This window comes from Bombina bombina, chromosome 3 (genome assembly GCF_027579735.1).
Source record: "Bombina bombina isolate aBomBom1 chromosome 3, aBomBom1.pri, whole genome shotgun sequence".
Taxonomy (NCBI): Eukaryota; Metazoa; Chordata; class Amphibia; order Anura; family Bombinatoridae; genus Bombina; species Bombina bombina.
The window spans coordinates 1,066,058,401-1,066,086,396 of record NC_069501.1 but is presented as its reverse complement, the minus strand read 5'-3'; the positions used below and the strand labels follow the sequence as shown (position 1 = coordinate 1,066,086,396).

Genomic DNA, 27,996 nt, shown 5'->3' with positions numbered 1-27,996 from the left:
GATTGGTTTTACTAACTTTTTATTATGGAATAAATATGTATACATTTTAAACCTACACAGACCATTTCCTAATTAACCCTCAGACTATACACAGCTAAGATCCCTCTAAGAGATCTAAGCGCTCCTTCTAGCCTATACAAACTGGCTGATTCAATCAGCCAAAAAAGTGTATATGTCTCCAGCGCCAAGGAGTATTACTACTATAGCTCCTATATGCAAGATCTCTTGACCGGATTTTATATAATGACACAAAAATAGTGGCTAAAAGGATTGCTGAGATAACCTAAAATAGGAGTCTCTGCTAAGTAGAGTCAAAAAGGGTTCCAATAAATTCTAAGTGAGCCAAACTTAAAGAATATACAAATTATTATAACAAAAGAGAAAAGTAAAAATAAAAATAAAAATAAAAATAAAAAATGAAAAATAAAAGTAAAAAGTAAAAGAGAATATCATTGTCATTTTTTATTTTTATTTTTACTTTTCTCTTTTGTTATAATAATATGTATATTCTTTAAGTTTGGCTCACTTAGAATTTATTGGAACCCTTTTTGACTTTACTTAGCAGAGACTCCTATTTTAGGTTATCTCAGCGCTCCTTTTAGCCACTATTTTTCTGATTTAATCAGCCAATCAGATTTTTCCTACCTTAATTCCGATTGGCTGATAGAATCCTATCAGCCAATCGGAATTGAAGGGACGCCATCTTGGATTGGATCAGCCAATCGGATTGAACTTGATTCTGATTGGCTGATTCCATCAGCCAATCAGAATATTCCTACCTTAATTCCGATTGGCTGATAGAATCCTATCAGCCAATCGGAATTCGAGGGACGCCATCTTGGATGACGTCATTTAAAGGAACCGTCATTCGTCGTTCAGTCGTCGGCCAGGATGGATGTTCCGCGTCGGAGGTCTTCAGGATGCTGCCGCTCCGCTCCGGATGGATGACGATAGAAGATGCCTCTTGGATGAAGACTTCAATCGGATGGAAGACCTCTTCTGCCCCGCTTGGATGAAGACTTCTACCGGATAGAGGACCTCTTCTTGCTCCGCTTGGATGAAGAATTTGGCTCGGCTGGGTGAAGACGACTCAAGGTAGGGAGATCTTCAGGGGCTTAGTGTTAGGTTTATTTAAGGGGGGTTTGGGTTAGATTAGGGGTATGTGGGTGGTGGGTAATGTTGGGGGGGGTATTGTATGTTTTTTTTTACAGGCAAAAGAGCTGAACTTCTTGGGGCATGCCCTGCAAAGGGCCCTGTTCAGGGCTGGTAAGGTAAAAGAGCTTTGAACTTTAGTAATTTAGAATAGGGTAGGGCATTTTTTTATTTTGGGGGGCTTTGTTATTTTATTAGGGGGCTTAGAGTAGGTGTAATTAGTTTAAAATTGTTGTAATATATTTCTAATGTTTGTAAATATTTTTTTATTTTTTGTAACTTAGTTCTTTTTTATTTTTTGTACTTTAGTTAGTTTATTTCATTGTATTTATTTGTAGGAATTGTATTTAATTTATTTATTGATAGTGTAGTGTTAGTTTTCATTGTAACTTAGGTTAGGATTTATTTTACAGGTAAATTAGTAATTATTTAACTATTTTAGCTATTAAATAGTTCTTAACTATTTAATAGCTATTGTACCTGGTTAAAATAAATACAAAGTTACCTGTAAAATAAATATTAATCCTAAAATAGCTATAATATAATTATAATTTATATTGTAGCTATATTAGGATTTATTTTACAGGTAAGTATTTAGCTTTAAATAGGAATAATTTATTTAATAAGAGTTAATTAATTTGGTTAGATTAAAATTATATTTAATTTAGGGGGGTGTTAGTGTTAGGGTTAGACTTAGCTTTAGGGGTTAATACATTTATTAGAATAGCGGTGAGCTCCAGTCGGCAGATTAGGGGTTAATAATTGAAGTTAGGTGTCGGCGATGTTAGGGAGGGCAGATTAGGGGTTAATACTATTTATTATAGGGTTAGTGAGGCGGATTAGGGGTTAATAACTTTATAATAATAGCGGTGCGGTCCGGTCGGCAGATTAGGGGTTAATAAGTGTAGGCAGGTGGAGGCGACGTTGTGGGGGGCAGATTAGGGGTTAATAAATATAATATAGGGGTCGGCGGTGTTAGGGGCAGCAGATTAGGGGTACATAGGGATAAGGTAAGTAGCGGCGGTTTACGGAGCGGCAGATTAGGGGTTAATAATAATATGCAGGGGTCAGCGATAGCGGGGCGGCAGAATAGGGGTTAATAAGTGTAAGGTTAGGGGTGTTTAGACTCGGACTACATGTTAGAGTGTTAGGTGCAGACGTAGGAAGTGTTTCCCCATAGGAAACAATGGGGCTGCGTTAGGAGCTGAACGCGGCTTTTTTGCAGGTGTTTTTTTTTCAGCTCAAACAGCCCCATTGTTTCCTATGGGGGAATCGTGCATGAGCACGTTTTTGAGGCTGGCCGCTTCCGTAAGCAACTCTGGTATCGAGAGTTGAAGTTGCGTTAAATATGCTCTACGCTCCTTTTTTGGAGCCTAACGCAGCCATTCTGTGGACTCTCAATACCAGAGTTATTTTAAAGGTGCGGCCAGAAAAAAGCCAGCGTTAGATACGCGGGTCGTTACTGACAAAACTCTAAATCTAGCCGAAAGTTACCTGTAAAATAAATATAAATCCTAAAATAGCTACAATGTAATTATTAATTACATTGTAGCTATCAAATAGAAATAATTTATTTAAGTATAGTGTAGTGTTAGGTGTAATTGTAACTTAGGTTAGGATTTATTTTACAGGTAAATTTCAGTTTATTTTAGCTAGGTAAGCTATTAAATAGTTAATAACTATTTAAAAGCTATTGTACCTAGTTAAAATAAATTGAAATTTGCCTGTAAAATAAATATAAATCCTAAGATAGCTACAATATAATTATTATTTATATTGTAGCTATCTTAGGGTTTATTTTAAAGGTAAGTATTTAGTTTTAAATAGGAATACTTTAGTTAATAATAGAAATATTATTTAGATTTATTTAATTAATATTTAAGTTAGGGGGGTGTTAGGGTTAGGGTTAGACTTAGGTTTAGGGGTTAATAATTTTATTACAGTGGCGGCGGTGTAGGGGGGCAGGATAGGGTTAATAAATGTATTATAGGTGTAGGAGGGGCAGATTAGGGGTTAATAAGTTTAATATAGGTTGCGGCGGGGTCCGGGAGCGGCGGTTTAGGGGTTAAACTATTTATTTAGATGCGGCGGGGTCCGGGATCGGCAGGATAGGGGTTAATAACTTTATTATAGAGGGCGGCGGTATGGGGGGGCAGGATAGGGGTTAATAACTTTATTATAGAGGGGGGCGGTATAGGGGGGGCAGGATAGGGGTTACTAGGTATAATGTAGGTTGTGGCGGTATCCGGGAGCGGCGGTTTAGGGGTTAATACATATATTATAGTTGCGGCGGGGTCAGGGAGCGGCGGTTTAGGGGTTAATATGTATAGAGTAGCTTGCGGTGGGCTCCGGGAGCGGCGGTTTAGGGGGGAATAACTTTATTTTGTTGCGGCAGTGTAGGGGGCGGCAGATTAGGGGTTAATATGTATAATGTAGGTTGCGGCGGGGTCCGGGAGTGGCGGTTTAGGGGGTGATAAATGTATTTAGTTGCGGCGGTGTAGGGGGGGCAGATTAGGGGTGTTTAGACTCGGGGTACATGTTAGGGTGTTAGGTGCAGACATCTCCCATAGAAATCAATGGGATGTCGGGCAGCAGCGAACATGTACTTTCGCTATGGTCAGACTCCCATTGATTCCTAGTTTTTTGATAACTAGCAAAAGTAGTCAGATTGTGCCGCACTTGTGTGCGGAACATCTAGAGTGACGTAAGAATCGATCTGTGTCCGGCGGATCGAAGCTTACGTCACTAAATTCTACTTTTGCCGGTCTCTAGCCTTTGATAACTAAGGCGAATCAGCCTCGCCACAAATACGTTGACGGCTTGATAACTACCCCCCAGAGTGTAATTTCAATCCATATGTGTGGAGCTTATTTCTATATACTATATTGTATTTTCTATTACAATTAGTTTAACAATTAGTTTAACTAGTTGTTTGGTTCTGCTTAAATTAAGACTCCACAACAGGTATTGTTCTCAAATAATACTACAAGAATTTATGTATTCAGCATACAAATAAAGTTACATTTAGACAATACCTGCATCTGCATAACTCTGTCACCCCCTAATCCCTAAAGCTCTAAAAAACATTTTTTTACTTGCATTTTTCTGCAAAACAAAGCAGTAAGGTCTCTGCATTGACAAGAGTAGCATAAACAAACAGCTAGATTACGAGTTTTGAGCGCTATAGGGATTTTAACGACCGCCACAAAAGTGGCGTTATTTCACCTCCCTATAGCGCTGCTATTACAAGTTTTAAAAAAGCAGGCTTGTGCAGGTGAAATGGTTGCGTTGAGCTCCATACCACACCGAAAACAAGCGCTGCTTTGACGTGCTCGTGCATGATTTCCCCATAGACATCAATGGGGAGAGCCAGCAAAAAAAAAAGCCTAACACCTGTGATCGCGGAAAAAAAAGCTTTGTAACGCAGCCCATTGATGTCTATGGGGAAATAAAAAGTTATGTTAAACCTAACACCCTAACATAAACCCAGAGTCTAAACACCCCAAATCTGCCGTCCTTAATATCGCCGCCACCTACATAAGTTATTAACCCCTAATCTGCCGCCCCTAACATCGCCGCCACCTACATACAGTTATTAACCCCTAATCTGCTGCCCCTAACATCGCCACCACCTAAATACACTTATTAACCCCTAATCTGCCGCCCTTAACATCGCCACCACCTACATTACAGTTATTAACCCCTAATCTGCTGCCACTGCACTAAAGTTATTAACCCCTAAACCTCTGGCCTCCAACATCACGAACACTAAATAAATATATAACTCCTAAACCTAACCCTAACGTAACCCTAACCCTATGCATAACCCTCTAACTTTAACATAATTAAAATAGAGCTAAATAAAACCTAAAATTATTAACTAAATAATTCCTATTTAAAACGAAATACTTACCTGTAAAATAAAACCTAAGCTAGCTACAATATTACTAATAGTTACATTGTATCTATCTTAGGTTTTATTTTTATTTCACAGGTAAGTTTGTATTTATTTTAACTAGGTAAACTTGTTAGTAAATAGTTATTAATTGATAATTTATTTTTTTTATTTTTTGTAATTTAGTGTTTTTTTTGTAATTTAGAAAATTGTATTTTAATAATTTAATTTATTTTATTTTATTGTAATGTTAGTTTTTAGTGTAAGGCAGGTTAGGTTTTATTTTACAGGTAACTTTGTATTTATTTTAACTAGGTAGTTAGTAAATAGTTAATAACTATTTACTAACTAGTCTACCTAGTTAAAATAAATACAAAGTTACCTGTCAAATAAAAATAAAACCTAAGATAGATACAATATAACTATTAGTTATATTGTAGCTAGCTTAGGGTTTATTTTACAGGTAAGTATTTAGGTTTAAATAGGAATGATTTAGTTAATAATTGTAAGTTTAATTTAGCTCTATTTTAATTATGTCTTCAGACTTGCCAGAAACAGCAGATATGAAGTAGCGTCCTAAAGACCGCTGCTCCATAATCCTGTCCGCCTGCTCTGAGCAGGCGGACAGGAATCGCCACAATTCAACCCGATCGAGTACGATCGGATTGATTGACACCTCCCTGCTGGCGGCCCATTGGCGGTGAGTCTGCAGGGGCCGGCGTTGCACCAGCAGCTCTTGTGAGCTGCTGGTGCAATGCTGAATATGGAGAGCGTATAGCTCTCCGCATTCAGCGAGGTCTTGCGGACCTGATCCGCAGTATTGGATCAGATCCGACAGACATTTGATAATTCGGCCTCAACGGCAAAAAAGATTAGCTGAAACCTACCTAGAAATTTGATTTCAGGACTTGTAATTTACAATTTACTTTGTCTACTTAACATTATTGAGGACAATGTGACTTGTGTAATGTAATGCAATATAACAATATATTTTTCATACCTGTGCTGTGACGCGCTCTATTACTTTTTTCATTTGTTGAATAAATCGATTCAGCTGAAAGATCTGCTCATTCACATCTTGTAGGTCATTTCCTGTTCTACCTGCAGTGATCTGTAGCTCTTCAAACTGTGGTTACACATGTAAAAAATATACAGAATAATTAAATTGAATACAGTTGGGCTTCAGTTTAAAGGAATAGGAAAGTCAAAATTAAACTTGCATGATTCATACAGAGCATGTCATTTTAAGATACTTTTAGATTCACTTCTATTTATAAATGTGCTTCATTCTCTTGGTATCCCATGTTGAAAAAGAATACCCACATATCCTACACTAGTGGGAGCTGCTGCTGATTGGCGCCAGCACACATTTGTCCCTTGTGATTGGATGACTAGATGTGTTCATCTAGCTGCCAGTAGTGCAATGCTGTTCTTTCAGCAATGGATAACAAGAGAATGAAGTAAATTTGATAATAGAAGTAAATTGAAAAGTTGTTTTAAAATGACTGTTCTATCCAATTCATGAAAGAAAATGTTGGGGTTTCCGGTCCCTTTAAGTCAAGGGAAATAAAAACTGGATGCACTTCATTAAAGGGACATGCAAATTAATATTAATCTGAGGGGGCAGATGCTGCTCACATTTATTCCCTACTGTAGGCGATTTTTCAGTGAGAACCAGCACATATTATATATATAATAATAATAATAACAATAATAATAATAATAATAATAATTTGCGATTTATATGGCGATTTTCTCCCTTTGAGACTCAAAGCACTTTACAAATATACCAGCATAAAGACATAAAAAATAGGAGTTTCTGAAGGTCAGATAAGCGGACTAAATGCCTGATGGAAGAGGTGGGGCTTTAGCTTTTTTTTTAAAAGTCTGTAAGGATGGTGCCTCTCTGATTGCGCACGGTAAAGAGTTCCAGAAAGTAGGGGCAGCATGGCCGAATGCTTTGGAATCTGAGTTTGTCCTTATTCTTGGCACTGAGAGGAGGGATGTGTTGGCTGACCTAAGTGAGCGGGATGGGATGTAGGGTGTCAGGAGCTCTTTCATGTACTGTGGGCCTTGGTAGTTTAAGGCTTTGAAGGTCAGCAGGCCAATTTTAAAATATGTTCGCCATTTAATTGGAAGCCAATGCAGGGAGTGGAGAACAGGTGTTATGTGGCAGGAGCGAGTTTGATTGGTCAGTAGTCTGGCTGCTGCGTTTTGTACCATCTGAAGGCGATGGAGTTCTTTTTTTGGGAGGCCCAAGTAATCTAGCCTAGAAGATATAAATGCATGGATTAATGTTGGCATATCATCCGGTGGAATTAAGTGTTGTATCCTGGCTATGTTTTTCAGATGAAAGTAGGCAGATTTTATTACAGAGGAAATCTGCTGTTTAAAAGATAGTCCAGCCTCAATCAGCACTCCGAGGTTTCGTACCTTTGCTGAACTAATGAGTTCAGAGCCTCCAAGCTCCAGGCCAGTTGGGTGATCGTTGGATATTTTTGATGCCCGGGGTTCCCTCACCAAGAGTAACTCTGTTTTGTCCGGGTTCACTTTGAGACAGCTAGCATTCATCCATTCTATGAGGTCTGTTAAGCAACTGTTTATGCGGCAGGCTGGGTCTGTAGTATCTGTAGCAAAGAAGAAGTAGAGTTGTGTGTCATCAGCGTAACAATGATACCTTAGGCCATGTCGGTTAATGATGTCCCTCAGTGGTAGTAAGTAAATTGTGAATACCATGGGAGACAGGATGGATCCTTGTGGAACTCCTCAGGCCAGTTCTGTCTGTGCTGATGAGCTTGATCCTGTTATTACTCTCTGTGATCTACCAGAGAGGAAAGATTTTCACCAGTTAAGGACTGTGCCTCCTAGACTGCAAGCGCTCTATTAGAATCCTATGGTCAATGGTGTCAAATGCAGCTGAGAGATCCAGGAGGATTAGGATGGAGTAATCACCTTTGTCTCTTGCCATGAGGAAATCATTTAGCATTCGGACTAGTGCTGTTTCAGTGCTGTGGCGGCATCTGAAGCCTGACTGGAAAGGATCGAATATGTTCAGGCGTGATAGATGGGCTTCCAGTTGAGTTGCCACTACTTTTTCAATTATTTTTCCCAGAAATGGGAGCTTGGATACTGGTCTGTAATTAGTCCTGCAGTCTGGGTCTAATAAAGGTTTCTTTAGGAGTGGTTTTACCCCAGCTTCTTTTAGAGGATATGGGAAGTCTCCTGTGTTTAGTGAACACTGCACTATTTTTGTGAGGGTTGAGGCGAGTGTTTCAATTCATCCAGATATGAGCTGAGTTGTAGTAGGGTACAACTTTTGTATGGTGTTTTTAACTCCTTTTATATCCACATTTGTAAAAGTGGACCGTAAACTGGGGCAATCTGGCATTCCATTGTAGTGGTTCTGGGGTGTAACTGTTTGGCCTGCTGTGATAGCGGTTCGGATTCAGGAAATCTTGTCTCTGAAGAAGTTCGCAAATGCTTCACATTTATCCTGAGAAAAGTTGATGGGGCTAAACTCTTGAGTTTACATCCTGTTCTTTTCGTTTATCTGATGAAGCTATCAAACCACGGTGCATTGTTGTGGGCTTTGACAGTGCGTATGTGAGTTGGTGCAACACTTTCTAGGGTGTCTCTCATGGTTTTGTTGTAGACTTGGACTAAGGAGCTGGGTTCTTCGCAGGTGCCCATTAGTTCACCTAGATACATATGTGATGCTACATCCAGTGGTGTCACCCCTTTTAATGAGTGGTGTTTGACCAGGTTCTGAGGCTGGTGTCTGGTTGATTGTGATACAATGGAGAAGTGAATGGAGTGGTGGTCTGACCAAGTAACTGGGTTTACAGTTATTGGTGACACTTCTAGTCCAGACTGGAACACTAGATCAAGTGTATGACCTTTTCTGTGGGTGGGAGTGGTGATGATTTGTATGAAGCCGAGTGTACTCATCAAGCTGAGGAGATCCTGCCCAAGCAGGGATATGGTGTTGTCAATCCAAGTGTTGAAGTCTACTAATATAAGCCATCTGGGGTGTTCAAGGATTAAGCCAGCCAAAAGGTCTGGGAGTTCCTGAAGAAATCTCTTCCCATCTCCTGGGGGTCTGTATATTAGCAGTATTCGGAATCCTTTCTCTATTGAGAGGCTGGCAGCTACGCATTCAAAAGATTGGGTTTTGTGGACTGATATTGGTCTGGAATTTAAAGATGATTCTGCACAGATCATAACTCCGTCTCCCTTGCCATCTTGTCTCGGGTGTTGAAACACTGTGTAATTGTCTGGAATAGCTGCCTCTAGAATAGGCCCTGCATTTTCATCTAACCATGATTCTGTGACGCATGCTAATTCGCATGTTTCAATAAGGTCGGCAATAATAGCTGTTTTGTTCTTTATTGATCTGGCATTGCATAGGATTGCTATGATTGATAGGACAGTCTTGGGATTCTGAGTTTTGCTCTGTACTTTGGAGACAGCATGTCTTCTAATGGGGATCACACAAAGAGATTTTTTTGTTTTTGTGGCTTTTAGGTTGGATCACTTCAATTGGGCTTGAGGGTGGACAGGGTAGTGGGGCACCTGTGATAGTGTCAGGATATAGAATTTTCCTCCATGACAGCCCCTGTCGGTCCCTTTGAAAATGCAAAGTGATTTTATGGTAGCCAGTAGTGAGGGACAGAGTGCTGCAACCGCTTTTTGGGGTCTTAGGGAGTGCAGATGTGAGGGGGTATAGGTGGTCATTCCCTCTGCAGTGAAAGGGTTAAAATAACTAGTTTTTTTAGGGTTGTTAGCAGTGGGGGTTGGTTACATTGCCCTGCTCTATAGGATTCAGGCCAGAGTGAGGTGTGAGATTTTGCACTTCAGGCTGCATTGTAGATAACAGATAAGAAAGCATGCAGGGGTTTTAAAACCAATGTGTTTTAGTGAAATAGATTTAATCGATTTAGTTTTTCTTGTGTTTAGAAATGAAATCTGAGCATTGCTAAATGGATGATCATATTCAAAACTCAATTTGTGCATGGGTTGAGTTTTTATTTTATTTTTTAGTTTAAGTGTACCTTGTTTGTGGTGTTCAGTATCTCTTTCTGTTAGTAAGATGGTCCGGTGGGAGTATATTTCCATCTGTTGAGTATCTCAGGTTAGTAATGCCATCCATTCAATTTCTATGAGTCTAGTTGTGCGTTATGTGAAGTCAATAGTGGTCATTGAAATAATTGCGATGAATTTTGAATGTAAGGAGGTTAAAATTAAGATAAATCCTGGAAAGGTCAGGAGCCTGAGGAATGTTTGGCAGCCAGCAGCGGAGCCCTTGCATTATCTTTTATCTTTTTTTCAGGAGACGCAGCAGATTCAAACTATACAGTTATTTTATGTATATGTCATGTAAGAAACCTGCAACAAAAAATGTGAAAATACAAGGTTATAAACAATAGTGTCTGTTTTCACCCCTAAATTCTATAGTAAAAGAAGGGGTTATCGTCATATAAATAAGGGCCTTTTGGTATAGTTATCTAACTTTGATCTGTACATAGACGCATCCATGAGCCTCTATGCGAATAAATGGACATTTATACATGCCACGTGATCACTTTCACTATTACTACAGTGATCACATGGCTATAAACAAAATAGGCGAGATTACATATGAGGTGTAGGGTTCAGCACTGCGCCGGCAGATAATATACTGCCATAAGTTGAACAAACCAGAGACGTTCAGAAATGTGCGGAAATACACATATTTTCACCAGTGAATTATGGCAGTTAAAAACAAAAAAAGTGCAAAATAAATGTAAAAATCGAACCCACCTAAAAAAACAACAACTGACATATCAAAACCCCTATATCCGCCATCCCCCCACATTGCAACTACTAATAAAAGTGATTAACCCCTATATCCGCCATCCCCCCACATTGCAACTACTAATAAAAGTGATTAACCCCTATATCCGCCATCCCCCCACATTGCAACTACTAATAAAAGTGATTAACCCCTATATCCGCCATCCCCCCACATTGCAACTACTAATAAAAGTGATTAACCCCTATATCCGCCATCCCCCCACATTGCAACTACTAATAAAAGTGATTAACCCCTATATCCGCCATCCCCCCACATTGCAACTACTAATAAAAGTGATTAACCCCTATATCCGCCATCCCCCCACATTGCAACTACTAATAAAAGTGATTAACCCCTATATCCGCCATCCCCCCACATTGCAAGTGCTAATAAAAGTGATTAACCCTTATATCCGCCATCCCCCCACATTGCAAGTGCTAATAAAAGTGATTAACCCTTATATCCGCCATCCCTCCACATGGCAAGTGCTAATAAAAGTATTAACACCTAAACTGCCAACCCCCCACATCACAATCTAACTAATAAAAGTATTAACACCTAATCCGCCAACCCCCCACATCGCAATCTAACTAATAAAAGTATTAACACCTAATCCGCCAACCCCCCACATCGCAATCTAACTAATAAAAGTATTAACACCTAATCCGCCAACCCCCAACATAGCAATCTAACTAATTACACTATTAACCCCTAATCTGCCAATGTCCTACAACGTAAAGTATTAATCTAATAACTAAGCCCCTTAACCTAACACCCCCCAAGTTAACCCCAATTAAATATAATTACATAAAATAAAAAAAAGACTACGTTAAAAATGTATTAAAAATTACCAAAAATAAAAAAATCCTAACTTTACATTAAAATAAAAATCCTAACATTAGAGTAAAAAAACAACAGCCTAAGATTACAGTAAAATGAAATAAAAACTAACAGCTAGATTACGAGTTTTGCGGTATGAGTGAAAAAGCAGCGTTAAGGCTCTTTTTCACTACCGCTGGTATTACAAGTCTTACAGGTTTAGGGGCACCGCACACTTTTTTGGCCGTAACGCAACGTAACTACCGCAGCTTTCAAAAAGTCCTTTTTCAATGGGACGTCCTTTGCGCCGGTATTACGAGTCTGCCTGGGATGCCAAAAAGGGATCGGTACACCCTAAAACTTTAAGATCCATAACCTAAACTGAAAGTCAGTAGTTATGAGTTTTACGCTACAAAGCTGTAACATAAAACGCATAACTAAAGTGCTAAAAAGTACACTAACACCCATAAACTACCTATTAACCCCTAAACCGAGGCCCTCCCACATCGCCAACACTAAAATAAATTATTAACCACTAATCTGCCGCTCTGGACATCGCCGCCACTATAATAAACATATTAACCCCTAAACCGCCATACTCCCGCATCGTAAACACTAGTTAAATATTATTAACCCCTAATCTGCCGCCCCTAACATCGCCACCAACCACCTACCTACATTTATTAACCCCTAATCTGCCGCCCCCAACGTCGCCGCCACTATACTTAATTTATTAACCCCTAAACCTGTCTAACCCTAACCCCCCACTAACTTTAATGTAAATAAAATAAATCTATTAATAACTAAATAATTCCTATTTAAAACTAAATACTTACCTGTAAAATAAACCCTAAGCTAGCTACAATATAACTAATAGTTATAGTATCTAGCTTAGGTTTTATTTTTATTTCACAGGCAAGTTTGTATTTATTTTAACTAGGTAGAATAGTTACAAAATAGTTATTAACTATTTACTAACTACCTAGCTAAAATAAATACAAATGTACCTGTAAAATAAAACCTGTCTTACACTAACATCTAACCTTACACTACAATTAAGTAAATTACATAAATTAAATACAATTAACTAAATTACAAAAACAAACAAACACTAAATTACACAAAATAATAAAGAAATTATCAGATATTTAAACTAATTACACCTAACCTAATAGCCCTATCAAAATAAAAAAGCCCCCCCAAAATAACCCCCCCCAGCCTAAACTAAACTACCAATAGCCCTTAAAAGGGCCTTTTGCGGGGCATTGCCCCAAAGAAATCATCTCTTTTACCTGTAAAAATAAATACAAACAACCCCCCAACAGTAAAACCCACCACCCACACAACAAACCCCCCAAATAAAATCCTAACTAAAAAGCCTAAGCTCCCCATTGCCCTGAAAAGGGCATTTGTATGGGCATTGCCCTTAAAAGGACATTTAGCTCTTTTTCTGCCCAAACCCTAATCTAAAAATAAAACCCACCCAATAAACCCTTAAAAAAGCTAACACTAACCCCCGAAGATCCACTTACAGTTTTTGAAGACCCGACATCCATCCTCAACGAAGCCGGCAGAAGTCTTCATCCAACCGGGCAGAAGTCTTCATCCAGACGGCATCTTCTATCTTCATCCATCCGGCACGGAGCGGGTCCATCTTCAAGACATCCGGCGCGGAGCATCCTCTTCAATCGACGTCTTCTTGAACAATGAATTCTCCTTTAAATTACGTCATCCAAGGTGGCGTCCCTTGAATTCCGATTGGCTGATAGAATTCTTTCAGCCAATTGGAATAAAGGTGAAAAAATACTATTGGCTGATGCAATCAGCCAATAGGATTAAGCTTCAATCCTATTGGCTGATCCAATCAGCCAATAGGATTGAGCTTGCATTCTATTGGCTAATTGGAACACCTTTCCAATTTTTCCTGATTTCCTGATTTTTCACCTTTAATTCTGATTGGATGATAGAATTCTATCAGCCAATCGAAATTCAAGGGACGCCATCTTGGATGATGTCATTTGAAGGAGAATTCATTGTTCAAGAAGATGTCGATTGAAGAGGATGCTCTGCGCCGGATGTCTTGAAGATGGACCCGCTCCGCGCCGGATGAAGATAGAAGATGCCTTCTGGATGAAGACTTCTGCCCGGTTGGATGAAGACTTCTGCCGCTTCGTTGAGGACTTCTGCCGGCTTTATTGAGGATGGATGTCGGGTCTTCAAAAACTGTAAGTGGATCTTCGGGGGTTAGTGTTAGGCTTTTTTAAGGGTTTTTTGGGTGGGTTTTATTTTTAGATTAGGGTTTGGGCGGAAAAATAGCTAAATGGCCTTTTAAGGGCAATGCCCATCCAAATGCCCTTTTCAGGGCAATGGGGAGCTTAGGTTTTTTTAGTTAGTATTTTATTTGGGGGGTTGGGTGTGTGGGTGGTGGGTTTTACTGTTGGGGGGTTGTTTGTATTTTTTTTTACAGGTAAAATAGCTGATTTCTTTGGGGCGATGCCCCACAAAAGGCCCTTTTAAGGGCTATTGGTAGTTTAGTTTAGGCTAGATTTTTTTTTATTTTGAGGGGCTTTTTTATTTTGATAGGGCTATTAGATTAGGTGTAATTAGTTTAAATATATGATATTTTTTTTTTATTTTGTGTAATTTAGTGGGGTTTTTTGTAATTTAGTTAATTGTTTTTAATTTATGTAATTTATTTAATTGTAGTGTAAGGTTAGGTGTTAGTGTAAGACAGGTTAGGTTTTATTTTACAGGTAAATGTGTATTTATTTTAGCTAGGTAGTTAGTAAATAATTAATAACTATTTAGTAACTATTCTACCTAGTTAAAATAAATACAAACTTGCCTGTGCAATAAAAATAAAACCTAAGCTAGATACAATGTAACTATTAGTTATATTGTAGCTAGCTTAGGGTTTATTTTACAGGTAAGTATTTAGTATTAAATAGGAATTATTTAGTTATTAATAGTAGGCTTTATTTAGATTTATTTTAATTACAATAAAGTTAGTGAGTGTTAGGGTTAGACTTAGGGTTAGGTTTAGGGGTTAATAAATTAAGTATAGTGGCGGCGACATTGGGCGCGGCAGATAGGGCGTAATAAGTGTAGGTAGGTTGCGGCGACATTGGGGGCAGGAGATTAGGGGTTAATAACATTATGTAGGTGTCGGCGATGTTGGGGGCGGCAGATTAGGGGTTAATAAGTATAATGTAGGTGTCGGCGATGTCGGGTGCAGCAGATTAGATTAGTTTAGACTCAGGGTTTATGTTAGGGTGTTAGGTGTAAACATAAATGTTCTTTTCCCATAGGAATCAATGGGGCGGTGTTACGGAGCTCTACGCTTCCTTATTGCAGGTGTTAGGCTTTTTTCAGCTGGCTCTCCCCATTGATGTCTATGGGGAAATCGTGCACGAGCACGTAAAACCAGCTTACCGCAGCTCACCGCAGCCCTGGCATTGGAGTGCGGTATGGAGCTCAATTTTGCTCTATGCTCACTTCTTGCCTGCTAACGCCGGGTTTTTGTAAACCTGTAATACCAGCGCTGTAGGTAAGTGAGCCGTGACAATAACTTGCAAGTTAGTACCGAGCAGCTCGTACCGCAAAACTCGTAATCTAGCCGTAAGATTACATTAAATTAAAAAAAAAGTTAACATTACAAAAAATAAATAAGGTGAGGAAAGGAAAGCACTGAGTCTCATAGTATATCCATTAGTTTATTGGATTCAGGCTTTGGTTAACAAAAGGTTGATTCCTTATCCGGCACGCTTCGCGCATGCGTATATGCGCTTCATCAGAGATTATAAAATAAATGATTCCTAATCTAATACCCCCTAAAAACAAAAAAGCCACCCCAAAATAAAAAAAAACCTAATCTAACAATAATCTACCAATAGCCCTTAAAAGAGCCTATAACAGCTCTTTTAGGAAAAAAAAATACAAAGTACCATCTAGCAGTACAATCCCACAACCAACCAACCCAAAATAAAAAAAACCTAACTAAAAAAAAAACTAATCTACCCATTTGTATGGGCATTGCCCTTCAAAGGGCAATCAGCTCTTTTACTGCCCATGAAAAAAAAAAAACTAATCTAAAAAAAAAAACACCCCATAAAGAACAAAAACCTAACACTAAACCCCGAAATAGGTACTCACCATTGATGAAGTCCGGACATCCATATTCTTCCAGGCCCCAAATATCTTCCTATTGGCTAAAAATTTCAAATCTTCCAGTAGGATGAGAGCTGCTTACATCCTATTGACTATTCATATTTTCAGCCAATAGGAATGCAAGTTACCCCAATACAAAAGGGGTACCTTGCATTCAATCCTCAGTGTGTGGTGGACTGTTGAATGAAGAGGAACTCCATGTCGGATGACCGCGCCGCCTCTGCTCCACCGGGATGAAGATGGAAGATGGTGCCGCGATGGAAGAAGACCTTTGCCGTCTGGAAGACCTTCATCGCTTGGAAGAAGATGGATGTCCGGACTTCATCAATGGTGAGTACCTATTTGGGAGTTAGTGTTAGTTTTTTTTTTTGGGGGGGGGGGGGTTTAGATTAGGTTTTTTTTATTTTCATGTGCAGTAAAAGAGCCGATTGCCCTTTTAAGTGCAATGTCCATACAAATGACTCTTTAGGGGCAATAGGTAGATTAGTTGTTTTTTTTTTAGTTAGTTTTTTTTTATTTTTGGGGGGTTAGGTGGGTAGGCGGTTGTACTGTTAGGGGGTAATTTGTATTCTTTTTTCCTAATAGAGCTGTTATCTTCAAAAGGCACTTTTAAGGGCTTTTGGTAGTTTATTGTTTAGGGTTTTTTTTTATTTTGGATAATTTATTTTGTTATTTTTCTGTAATCTTAGCTTTTTATTTTTGTAATCTTAGCTTTTTTTATTTTAATGTAATTTTAGGATTTTTTTATTTTGGATAATGTTAGTTTTTTTTTAAAAGTAATTTATTTTTTAAGTTTTGTTAATTTTTAATTAATTCTTAAGGTAGTTATTACTTTTGTTATTTTGTGTTAGTTTATTTTAATTGGGGTTAACTTAGGGGGTGTTAGGTTAAGGGGCTTAGTTATTAGATTAATACTTTGCATTGTGAGGGGTTGGCAGATTAGGGATTAATAGTTTAATTAGATACTTTGCATTGTGGGGGTTTGCTGTTTTGAGGTTAATTGTAATTATGTAGGTAGATTGCGTAATGGGCGGTTGGCAGTTTAGAAGTTAATAGTGTAATAATGTAGATTGCATTGTGGGGGGTTGGCGGTTTAGGTATTAATACTTTTATTAGGTAGTTTGAGATGTGGGGGTTGGGGTATTAGGGGTTAATAGGTAGATTGCATTGTGGGTCTTGGCAGTTTAGAGTTTAATACTTTTTTTAGTTATTGCGGGGGGGGGGGATAGCAGATTAGGAGTGGATAGTGTGCATGCCTTAGGTGTTTGTTAAGGCTTCCGTGGAGTTATGGTACTTTCAAAATCAGTACAAGGCTTGCTGAGTCTGCCTATCTGTGGCGAGGTGAATATCTGCCAGGCTCATCTTCCTTACACGTCGCTCTTCATCTGCTGCACCTCTCTGCCAATCCCTTCACTTGCCTACTCTTGCCTCTAGGATTAAACACAAAATTCTCACTCTGACATACAAAGCCCTCAACCACACTGCTCCCCCTATATCTCAGACCTTGTCTCCAGATACTCTCCCTCCCATCCCCTTCACTCTGCTCATGGGCTCCTCCTCTACTCCTCTCTTGTCACCTCATCACACTCCTGTTTACAGGACTTCTCCAAACTGGCTCCCATCTTTTGGAACTCTCTGCCTCACTCCACAAGACTCTCTCTTAGTTTTGAAAGCTTCAAGTGCTCCCTAAAGACTCTACTGTTCAGGGATGCATACAACCTACACTAACCTTTCTTTATACCAGTTCCTCTCCTCCATTGTTATCCCCTGAACCCCCTTAGCATGTAAGCCTAAGAGTCCAGCTGTTTGTAGATCACCTTCTTAAGAGCTGACTACAACAGTGCGACTCTTGGCAGGGCCCTCTACCACCCCCTCTACTCCGCCTTTGTTTATAGCCCTGCGGAATCTGTTGGCGCTCTACAAATAATCGATAATAATAATAATATTGAGTAAAATTTCTCAATTCTCCGTGCATAAGTCCTTGCACTGAATATGTGATACCGACCTCCGACGCCAATTCTATGTAAAAACAGCGGGCAATGGGTGAAATATACGTGCCTAACTTGTATGCGGCGCCGTATATATATATATGTGTGATCGCTAGATTCAACTAAAAACAGGTGACGCTGGATTTTGCGGCCGACACCACATATGTGATCGGGCCCTATAGGGGCATTATTTTTAAAAGGGGCCAAGTGGAATTAAAACAAGGGGTTTTGGTGGCCTCTAGGTGTGTTTGATGGCCTGTTATAAGGGTGTGTGTGTGTGTGTGTATATATATATATATATATATATATATATATATACATACATTAAAACTAGTGTTTTTTATTCTTTTTTAATTTTAGAAAAAGTACTTAAAATTGAAAGAGTGGGTGATTAGCTTTCAAATGGTGGGTTTTAGGAGTTTCTAAGGATTAAGAGAGCTGAGATCCAGGGGTTTTAATACCAACCCTTCTATCCAGCACCCTTAAAGGGTCATGAAATTCATAACCTTTCTTTCAAGATTCAAAAGAGAATTCAATTTTAAACAACATTCTAAGTTACTTTTATTTTGTAATTTGCTTCATTCTTTAGATATCCTTCGTTGAAGAAATAACAATGCACATGGGTTAGCCAATAACACGAGTCATCTATGTGCAACCACCAATCAGCAGCTACTGAGCCTATTTAGATATGCTTTTCAACAAAGTATATCAAGAGAATGAAGCAAATTAGATAATAGAAGTAAAAAGGAAAGTTGTTTAAAATTGCATACTCTTTCTAAATCATAAATAAAAAAATTGGGTTTCATGTCCCTTTAAGCCATCTTTTGCTACTTGGTGACTTCATCCGGATTGCAAGGGCGGTGCCAGAGCCCTAGACCACCAGGGATAAGTGCAGAGGGGGCAGCAATGAGCTCTGAAAGCACCCCCACATGTTGACATCTGCACTTAATAGGTGACTTTACCATTTATTTATTTTAATAAACGTACTTTGTCATTTTGGTATCCTTTGTTGGAAACCATACCTAGGTAGGCTCGGGAGCAGACATGTTTTACTGGGAGTTAGCTGCTGATTGGTAGCTTCATACATATGCCTCCTGACATTGGCTCACCTGATGTAGTTAGCTAGCCCCCAGTAATGCACTGCTGCTCTGGAGCTGACAAACTGTGTTTAACCATTTGCAGGCATTAAATACATAGTATATGCACACAATAGTTAAATAATAATATGCCCTCCCCCATTAGAGCATTTCTTTTTGCACTCTGTGTTCTTTCAAGTAAATATTAAAGACAGGTTATGTGGTTCTTGGCATTTAAAAACAATTACGGCTAGATTTAGAGTTCGGCGGTAGATGGGCTGTTAACGCCACGCGTGTTTTATGTCTAACGCACGGCATTGTTTGACTCCGGTATTTAGAGTTAATATAAGACCATCTAACGATGCTCCTAACGCGTGTATGTCACACGCGTAATCCTGCCCGCGTTAGACAGTCTCCCATAGAGATCAATGGGAAAGGCAAAAAATAGCTTTTTTCACCTAACACTCGATCTCGCGAGAAATACGCACAGCTCGGTCATATGACGCATACCACATCATGCACAACAATAACACGCCGCAAATGTCACAACATCAATCAATCAACAAAGCACACAAGCATAGCATCACACATTCACAAGCGGGGGAAGTTTTAATACTATTTATACGGGGAATACGCATATACTTTAAGATGCGGAAAATCGCACAATAACAACAAGGATTAAAAAATATATACATACACTAAAAAAAAAATCGCATTCAATATCATTATATATTATGAAAAACATACATATACAACACTTCACGAAGAACACACCATCGCAAATTCACATTTAAAAAGAATACTATTGGACAATGTTAGAGAAAACGACCACTATGACATCATCGCATTCTACACATTCCACAAATACCAACTCAAAATGAGCATGCGCAAATTAACACACCTAATACACATTGCAATAATATTAATTGCTAATAAAGCACACCTGAACACTAATTACAATGGAAATTGGGACATCATTAAACATTTACACAGGGTATATAAGCACCACACAAGCAGGGCTTCTTTGACTGTGTTGCTGGTGGGTCTTTGGAGATTTAAGAATAGAGATTTTGCGATTTTTTGAGAGTGAGTTAGTGTTAGTGTGAGAGAGTCAGTTGGTAGTGTTAGCGTGAGAGAGTCAGTTGGTAGTGTTAGCGTGAGATAGTCAGTTGGTAGTGTTAGCGTGAGAGAGTGAGTGAGTTAGTGGGAGTTAGCGGGAGTGGGAGAGAGTCTGTTAGTGGGAGCGTGAGTGAGTTAGTGGGAGTTATTAGTGATAGTTGTTAGTGTGAGCGTCAGTTAGTGGTAGTTAGTGAGCGTTAGTGGGAGTGTTTGTTATTGAGAATTAGAAGTAGTGTTAGTTAGCGAGCGAGTGATTTATCTGTACACTTAACACATTTACACGCAAACACATTCAATACATACATACACTTATCAATAACACTACATACACTCCATACCCCCTACCCCCTCATACTACACTCCATACCCCATTCCTTGTAGTCCCATTCCCTTTCATCCCATTTACTCTTATCCCATACCCCATACCCATCCCATACCCATCCCCTAGTTACATTTAGTTTACATATCCTCCTTTTAGTCTTATTCTTTTCGTTTATTTAAATACTCCTTACCCTCTTTGTTTTTTTTTACATCCCTCACACTTTAAGCACCTTTTTTGTCTTTTTAGTTCTTTATTTTGACCCCCTTTCATTTCATCACACTCACTTTTTTTTGATTATTTGGGGTTTAGTTTAGGGAGGAGATGGAGGCCAGGCAGGGGACAGGTAGAGGGAGGGGGAGAGGAACAGGGCAGGAAGGGGGGCAGGAAGGGGGGCAGGAAGTGGGGGTGGAAGCGGTGGGTGGACCCAGCCACTTGGTTCAAGATGACCAAGTGGCTGGGCCCAGTGGCGGTCAGAGTAGGGCTTCACAGTCCGGGAAACAGAGGGCATCGTCACAGGGGAAGGCCAAGGCGACTAGGGAGGCAAGGTTTACGATGGAGGAGAAGGAGGCCCTCGTAGAGGCCTATATGGCCAGGTATAGGATGCTGCAGCACCAGAAGACTACCCCGACTGACAGGAGGAGGCTCTGGAACGAGATTCGGAATGCAGTCAATGCAGTGGGTTGCCGGAACCGGGATATGGATTCCATCAAACATCGGTACCGGGACTGTAAACTTGAACTTAAAAAAAAGTTAAGCCTGGAGGCCCGACATGCCGCAGGGACCGGTGGCGGCCCTGCCCTTGAAATGGAGTACTGCAGATGGGAGGAAATGTTGCGGCCCAGCATCTCCGAGGTGGAAGTAGTCGGTATCGGAGGAATCGATACCGGGAACCTGCCACTCTCATCTGACGGTAAGCTCATTGAACAATAATTTCACATACGAATGTATTTCAATGGACACTATACGCAAACATTTACTTTCATGATTGAGGTAGCGAATACAATTTGACAAAACATTCAAATGTACTTATATTACATAATTTGATTCATTCTTGAGATATATTTTAATGAAGAAATAGCCATGCACACGGTGAAACAATCACAGGAGGCAGCTATATTCAGCTAACAATCAGAATCTTATAAACATATTTAGATATGCTTTTCAGCAAAGAATATCCAGAGAATGAAGCTAATTAGATAACAAAAGTACATTCGAAAGTTGATACTAAATGTATGCTTATAAATCATGAAAGATAAAACATTGGGTTTCATGTGTTAAGGATCCGATTAATGCTATTACGCTGTTTACACGCATTCTATTACTTAGCGGTTACATCAGTATCTAGGCTATAGGTTAGGTGTGCATTTAAACAGACTGAAAACAAACGCAAAAACATTCACATTGACCAGATATCACAAACACTGTTTAGAAAAAGCGGAAATCGTATTGATTGTTTGTTAGATTTCAAAGTGGATTAATGATTCTGCATTTGTAATTGTATCGTAAGCTAAGTCATTTAAACCTTTATTTGCAAATATGCTAATATATACATTTCTTTTTTTATTTTTTTTTTAATATACAGAGTCTGGGGACGAGGCAGCACAGCCTCCTGCATCTCCCCGGGATGAGAGTGGTGGTGAGGAATTCCCACTTCGGAGGGAAGAGGCCCCCCGTGACGAACAGCGCACGGGAGATGATCAAGAGGCCCCGGAAGCACAGGAGGATGCCGCTGAAGCCGCGGAACCCGAGGTCCCTCAAAGACCCGCACTCCGCCGTGCACGGGCACCCCGCCGTGCACGGGTTCAACAGGCACAACAAGAAGAAATAGCGGAGGTGCGGGTTCTACTGGAGTACATAGACCAGATGCGTACCTCCCGGATAGAAAACATAGAAGGACGACGCAGAATACTTGATGGGCAGAATCAAATAATTCAAGGCCAAAACGAAATAATCAGTATACTGAATACAATACAAGAAGGACAAACAAGAATGTTCAATCTTCATCAGGAAATGTTCACATTATTCCGGGAGGCGCATGCTGGTCTACCTCCTGTTGCTGGGCCTCTTGTTGCTGGGCCTCTTGCTGCTGGGCCATCTCCTCCTGCCGGCCCATCTCATCCTCCTCCTCAGCCATCTACTCCTCCTCCTCCTCAGCCATCTTCTCCTCCTCCTCCTCAGCCATCTTCTCCTCCTCCTCCTCAGCCATCTACTCCTCACCTTGGTCGTCCCAGTACTCTTCCTTCCACTCCTCCCACAACAGCTCCAAGGAGGACTCTTCGGAGTCGGCAGTTGCCTCTCCCAGAGCCTCAGCCCCGTGAGAAGAGGGGAAGGAAGAGGAAGTAAGTATTTTTTTCCATCTTAAATTATTTTTTTTGGGTAATGGATAGGTATGTGATGATGTGGTTTTCATACACTTGTGGACCACACTCTGTATATAATCGACTTCTATGGGACCGGGTCCATGGAGGAAGATTCTTTGCAGAGTGTGGGTTATAAGTGTGTGAAAACCACATCATCACATACCTATCCTTGTTCATGATATTGATTGGTTTCTGTGATGTGATGTCCAAACTGTTTCCCGAATCGCTAACTAAATTACCATAACAATTATCCATGATGGCATATTACTGTTTGAATGCCAATAACACAGCTTAAAGGGACAGTCAGAAAATTATTGATTACAAAGAAAACACTGTATTACGCATTATAAAGTTTGAAACAACAAAACATGGAGAAATACATGTGTGACTTATGTGCTTACCCTTGTATCTATGACTATGAAAAATGACCACTTATTTGTTGTTCTGACATAACAACATTTTAGATATCAATGATCAATACATGGTCAATAATATGCTGTATGAGCACAAGATTTTACATATACAAATGCTATCCAAATGCCCTCTAGTGCTCAAATTGTATAATGATTACAAGCACTCTTCAAGATTTAAGAAATGAGCACACCAACCTCATAGGTTTAGATAGCAAATTTAGATAGCAAATGTTCAATTGTTGAGAAACATTTGATATCCTTGTTATTACAGAATTGACTTTTCGAATAATGTAAAAATTTTTTTTTTCGAAACTGTCCCTTTAACAACATTACATATGCTAACACATTTTAAGCTTGTTGCTATATCTACATGTACTTTGTCAAAAAAAATATTTGAAAATCACATTTATATTGACGTGTTAAATAAAGTCTATTTTCTTTAAGAGACATTATTGTGTTAATATTTTATTGTAACTATTTTTATTTTAACAATGAATATGGTTTAAAGTCCTTTTAGGAGTGGGGGGGTGAAATATGCTAACAAAAATATATTTGAAGATTAAACTATGTGGATCTCATACATGATACAAAAAAACAACATTTGCATTCAAGGGACAGTATCCTATATTTTTTACATAACTGTATGTAATAGACACTACTACAAACAACAAGATTAACATATACTGATAGCAATATTAAAAAGCTTCAAACACTTGCAAATAAAATAGGGTTAGCTATATTTTAAATATAGATGAACCACCATTACAACCGTAAAACACAATACCCCATCATTAACATATGAAAAGAACCTTTACACAAACTGGACAAAGCTGGAGATGGTACTCACATGAAACTCATTGGCTTTGCGAGGAGTAAGAAAATTACTTACATTTTCTTACAACACAAGACAAAATAAACCTATTGGTTAAACAATGGACTATCTAACTAGAGACAAAATCAAATATTTTTATTTATAATGTGAGTGTCTAATGAACCTTTCATAAAATATACAACGAAATTACATTTAGAAGAAGTCGGCATCATATATTTAGCATATGATAAATGCATATTGATTACTTTATTCAAACACAATAGCGCATATTTATTAATTAGATATGTTCAACATTAAACACAACATTAATTTTTAAGAAAAAGGAACATTGTTGACAAACATATTAAACATGGACTGTAGAGATTTGCACTTGCCTAGAAATATCCTATGCATGAAAACATTTTGCTTTCGTTCGTTGATTCAACCAGACATCCAGCAAAAGAGAATGTGTTGGTCTTTATCAGCTACGGGTCAACAATGTAACATGATGCAAATAATACATATTCGCAAGCTTTTTAAAATTGCATGCAGTCACAAACGTTTTTAACGTGCACAAATATTGCGGGACTACGCAATCCAATCACACGTTTTTTTAACTTTACATGTGCCGTCTTAACATGGCGCTTCCTTGATCACGTAAGAACGCCATCCAATGAAAGGCACATTATTGATCACGTAAGAACGCCCAAAAAAAAAAGGCGCATCCTTGATTGCGTCAAAACGCAATCCAATAAAAGGCATATTCCTGATCACGTAAGAACGTCAGTCAATACAAGGAATCATTGGACAGCCTGGCAGGTGACGTCTTAAGCAACATGGCGCATCCGAGATCGCTGAAAAACCGCAGACAATACAAGGACTCAGTGACATCTTGGCATATCATTAAGAAACGTATTTATATTTTAGGAACTAGTATGTGTGTAGATTGCTATCTAGGAATGTCACCAAATTATGAATCATCTTTTCGGACTTGACTGTCCCTTGAACTATAGCTATGGTGTATATCTTTAACATTTAAAAGATACACATGAGAAATACATATGCCATTGATGTTTTAAGATATCTTTGGATTGTTGTTGAATAACAATAGTTATACATGTATTGATTAAACGTGTCATTTATTCAAGTTTAATTATGGTCAGCCTACCTATAGCCATATATGGGAGGAGATGTATTTTGTTAACATATTAGTTAACTAATATTCATCATCTACATTATTTGTATTACACACAGAGATTGATTTGGTTACACTTTGACAATAATATAGATTTGAAAATGAAATACAGGTGCTGTCAACATTACAATAAGATTGTTTATTAATAAAACTATATGTCCTTGTTCTTGTAAAAAGGACAAAAACGCTTTACAAATGGAAATACATTCATTTACAATAGTGATCAACATCACTTAAAGGGACATTATTTTGTTTTTAAAAAGAGCATACACATAGTCAATACTATTTAAATAAAATGAACACTTTAAAGGGATTATATCATTGTATCAATACTCAGATCATTTGGTAAAGGTGCATCAATTCATGCAGAGTTTATAAATACACACATGGATATGAACATTTAAATATACATATATACACAAATACAAAAATATATATACATATATAAAGAAATTACTCTGCTAATCATAATCAGGCAATGATAGAGCTAAGAGAAAATAATATAAACACAAATAATAAGATTACATTGGAGATGTTAATCTTAAAGTCATTTACTATTGTCTTACATATATGATTTCATTATAACAAATAGATTTGTTAGGTCCCTTTAAGGATAAACAACATAAACTAGAGCTTGCAAAAAATAACAGGAAGAATGAGGACAAAGATTTGTGAAATAAAATTTATTTTATTAGTATGTAAGAAAACATACACAACGTTTATAAATAATCTTGTAAAAATAAGGAATATATGAGCCATATGACAAGGTAACACAGTGCATCACAGTCCATGAAGAGAGTTGCCAAGGGCCAGCATAGCCTCATTGGAGACACATGACAAGGTAACACAGTGCATCACAGTCCATGAAGAGAGTTGCCAAGGGCCAGCATAGCCCCATTGGAGACACATGGCAAGGTAACACAGTGCATCACAGTCCATGAAGAGAGTTGCCAAGGGCCAGCATAGCCTCATTGGAGACACATGACAAGGTAACACAGTGCATCACAGTCCATGAAGAGAGTTGCCAAGGGCCAGCATAGCCCCATTGGAGACACATGGCAAGGTAACACAGTGCATCACAGTCCATGAAGAGAGTTGCCAAGGGCCAGCATAGCCTCATTGGAGACACATGACAAGGTAACACAGTGCATCACAGTCCATGAAGAGAGTTGCCAAGGGCCAGCATAGCCCCATTGGAGACACATGGCAAGGTAACACAGTGCATCACAGTCCATGAAGAGAGTTGCCAAGGGCCAGCATAGCCCCATTGGAGACACATGGCAAGGTAACACAGTGCATCACAGTCCATGAAGAGAGTTGCCAAGGGCCAGCATAGCCCCATTGGAGACACATGGCAAGGTAACACAGTGCATCACAGTCCATGAAGAGAGTTGCCAAGGGCCAGCATAGCCCCATTGGAGACACATGACAAGGTAAAAGAGTGCAACAGGCACAACAAAAAACTGATAAAAAGGCCAAATGGCAACAATATAAATACAAATTCAACATGTGGACAGAGGATTATTATCTGCCACCATGGAGCATATCCAGATCCTCCACTTACTGGTCATCCTCTTCATTGTCCTGTGCATGTCCAGCTCCAGATTCAGGCCTTGAACGTAATTGCATAATTTCACGCAGAGTCAAGTCCTGAACCCGGAGCTGGGCCTGCATGGTGTCGTTCATCCCTCTCAGGACAGCTGCGTTCCTCAACACGGCCTGCTCTACTCTTGCTATCCCTTCTAGCATGAGCCATGCTGAGTCACAGCCTAAAATAAAATAAAAATTAATATTAAGGATAATTACACAACAGAATAAAAGATTTTAATACATACATTGTCATCATAAAGACAAATAATTTTTTACATCAATTATTTTTCATATATTCTTTACACATGAATTAGGTTATTCAGACAGACAGAAATCATTAAAGGCTCATGTTACTCAAACATGTTGAACCCTTTAATTGGTTTTAGATGATCCACTTATACAGCTTGAGTGTATCAAATCTTGTTAAAGGATTTACATTGTACTTACATTAGCAATTTAAAAATTCAATTTAGACTGTGGTAGGCACACATATCCTTAAACATTTTGGCATTGAGGACAAGCTGTGTAAACATAGCAACCAGAAGAAATTACATTCCCACTGGGTTAGACAAGAGATAATGTATCCACATTTGGACATAAAATTTTGTATCCAAGTAGTGGTGTTTGGTATATGTAGTGATATCCAATTAAAGGGACACTGAACCTAAATATTTAATGGACTGATTCAGATAGAGCATGACATGACAAATCTTTAGAAATTACACATATTCATTATATGTTTTAATTGTCAAGCTATATTTTGAATGCAAGAATGTTGGTTTTTATGGAAGCCAATATTTGTTGATGAACCTTGTTTGTGCATGCTGGTTGATGGATACATTCATCCAACAATAAAGAAATGATGGCCACATTTATTTTATTGTTTAAACTAATTATAGGAATAAGTTGTTTTCAATAAATATATCAAGAGAATGACGAATAATTCATAAGAGTATTCTATTATACATTGGCTTAACATTGCATGCTGGATTTGAATCACAATTTAAGCAATTTAACTTCACTGTACCTTTAAGTATCTTATAAAGTGTATTTAGAATGATACTTACAGCTGTGCCTGGGAAGGACAATCTGACACCCAGGACAATGAAGGTTTAAACAGGGGGGAGGGATGGGATTGGCTCGGGGAGGGATGGGAATGGCTTGGGGAGTGGTGAGCTGCTGCTCCAGGGTAGGCCGTACAGCTGGGGAGTGGGGAGTTTGGGTCTGGGCAGCTGTACGGGCCAGAATACGGGGAG

The 27,996-nt window shown here is 38.8% G+C and overlaps 1 protein-coding gene across 1 annotated transcript in view; it reads right to left on the bottom strand.

The window, feature by feature from the left end:
* LOC128652619 (keratin, type II cytoskeletal cochleal-like) overlaps window positions 1–27,996 on the bottom strand; it is a 64,218-nt gene that overhangs the window by 5,981 nt on the left and 30,241 nt on the right. The window contains exon 7 of the mRNA XM_053705551.1: window positions 6,048–6,173. Within this exon, the coding sequence (XP_053561526.1) occupies window positions 6,048–6,173 (126 nt within the window). The remainder of the gene's footprint in view (window positions 1–6,047; window positions 6,174–27,996) is intronic.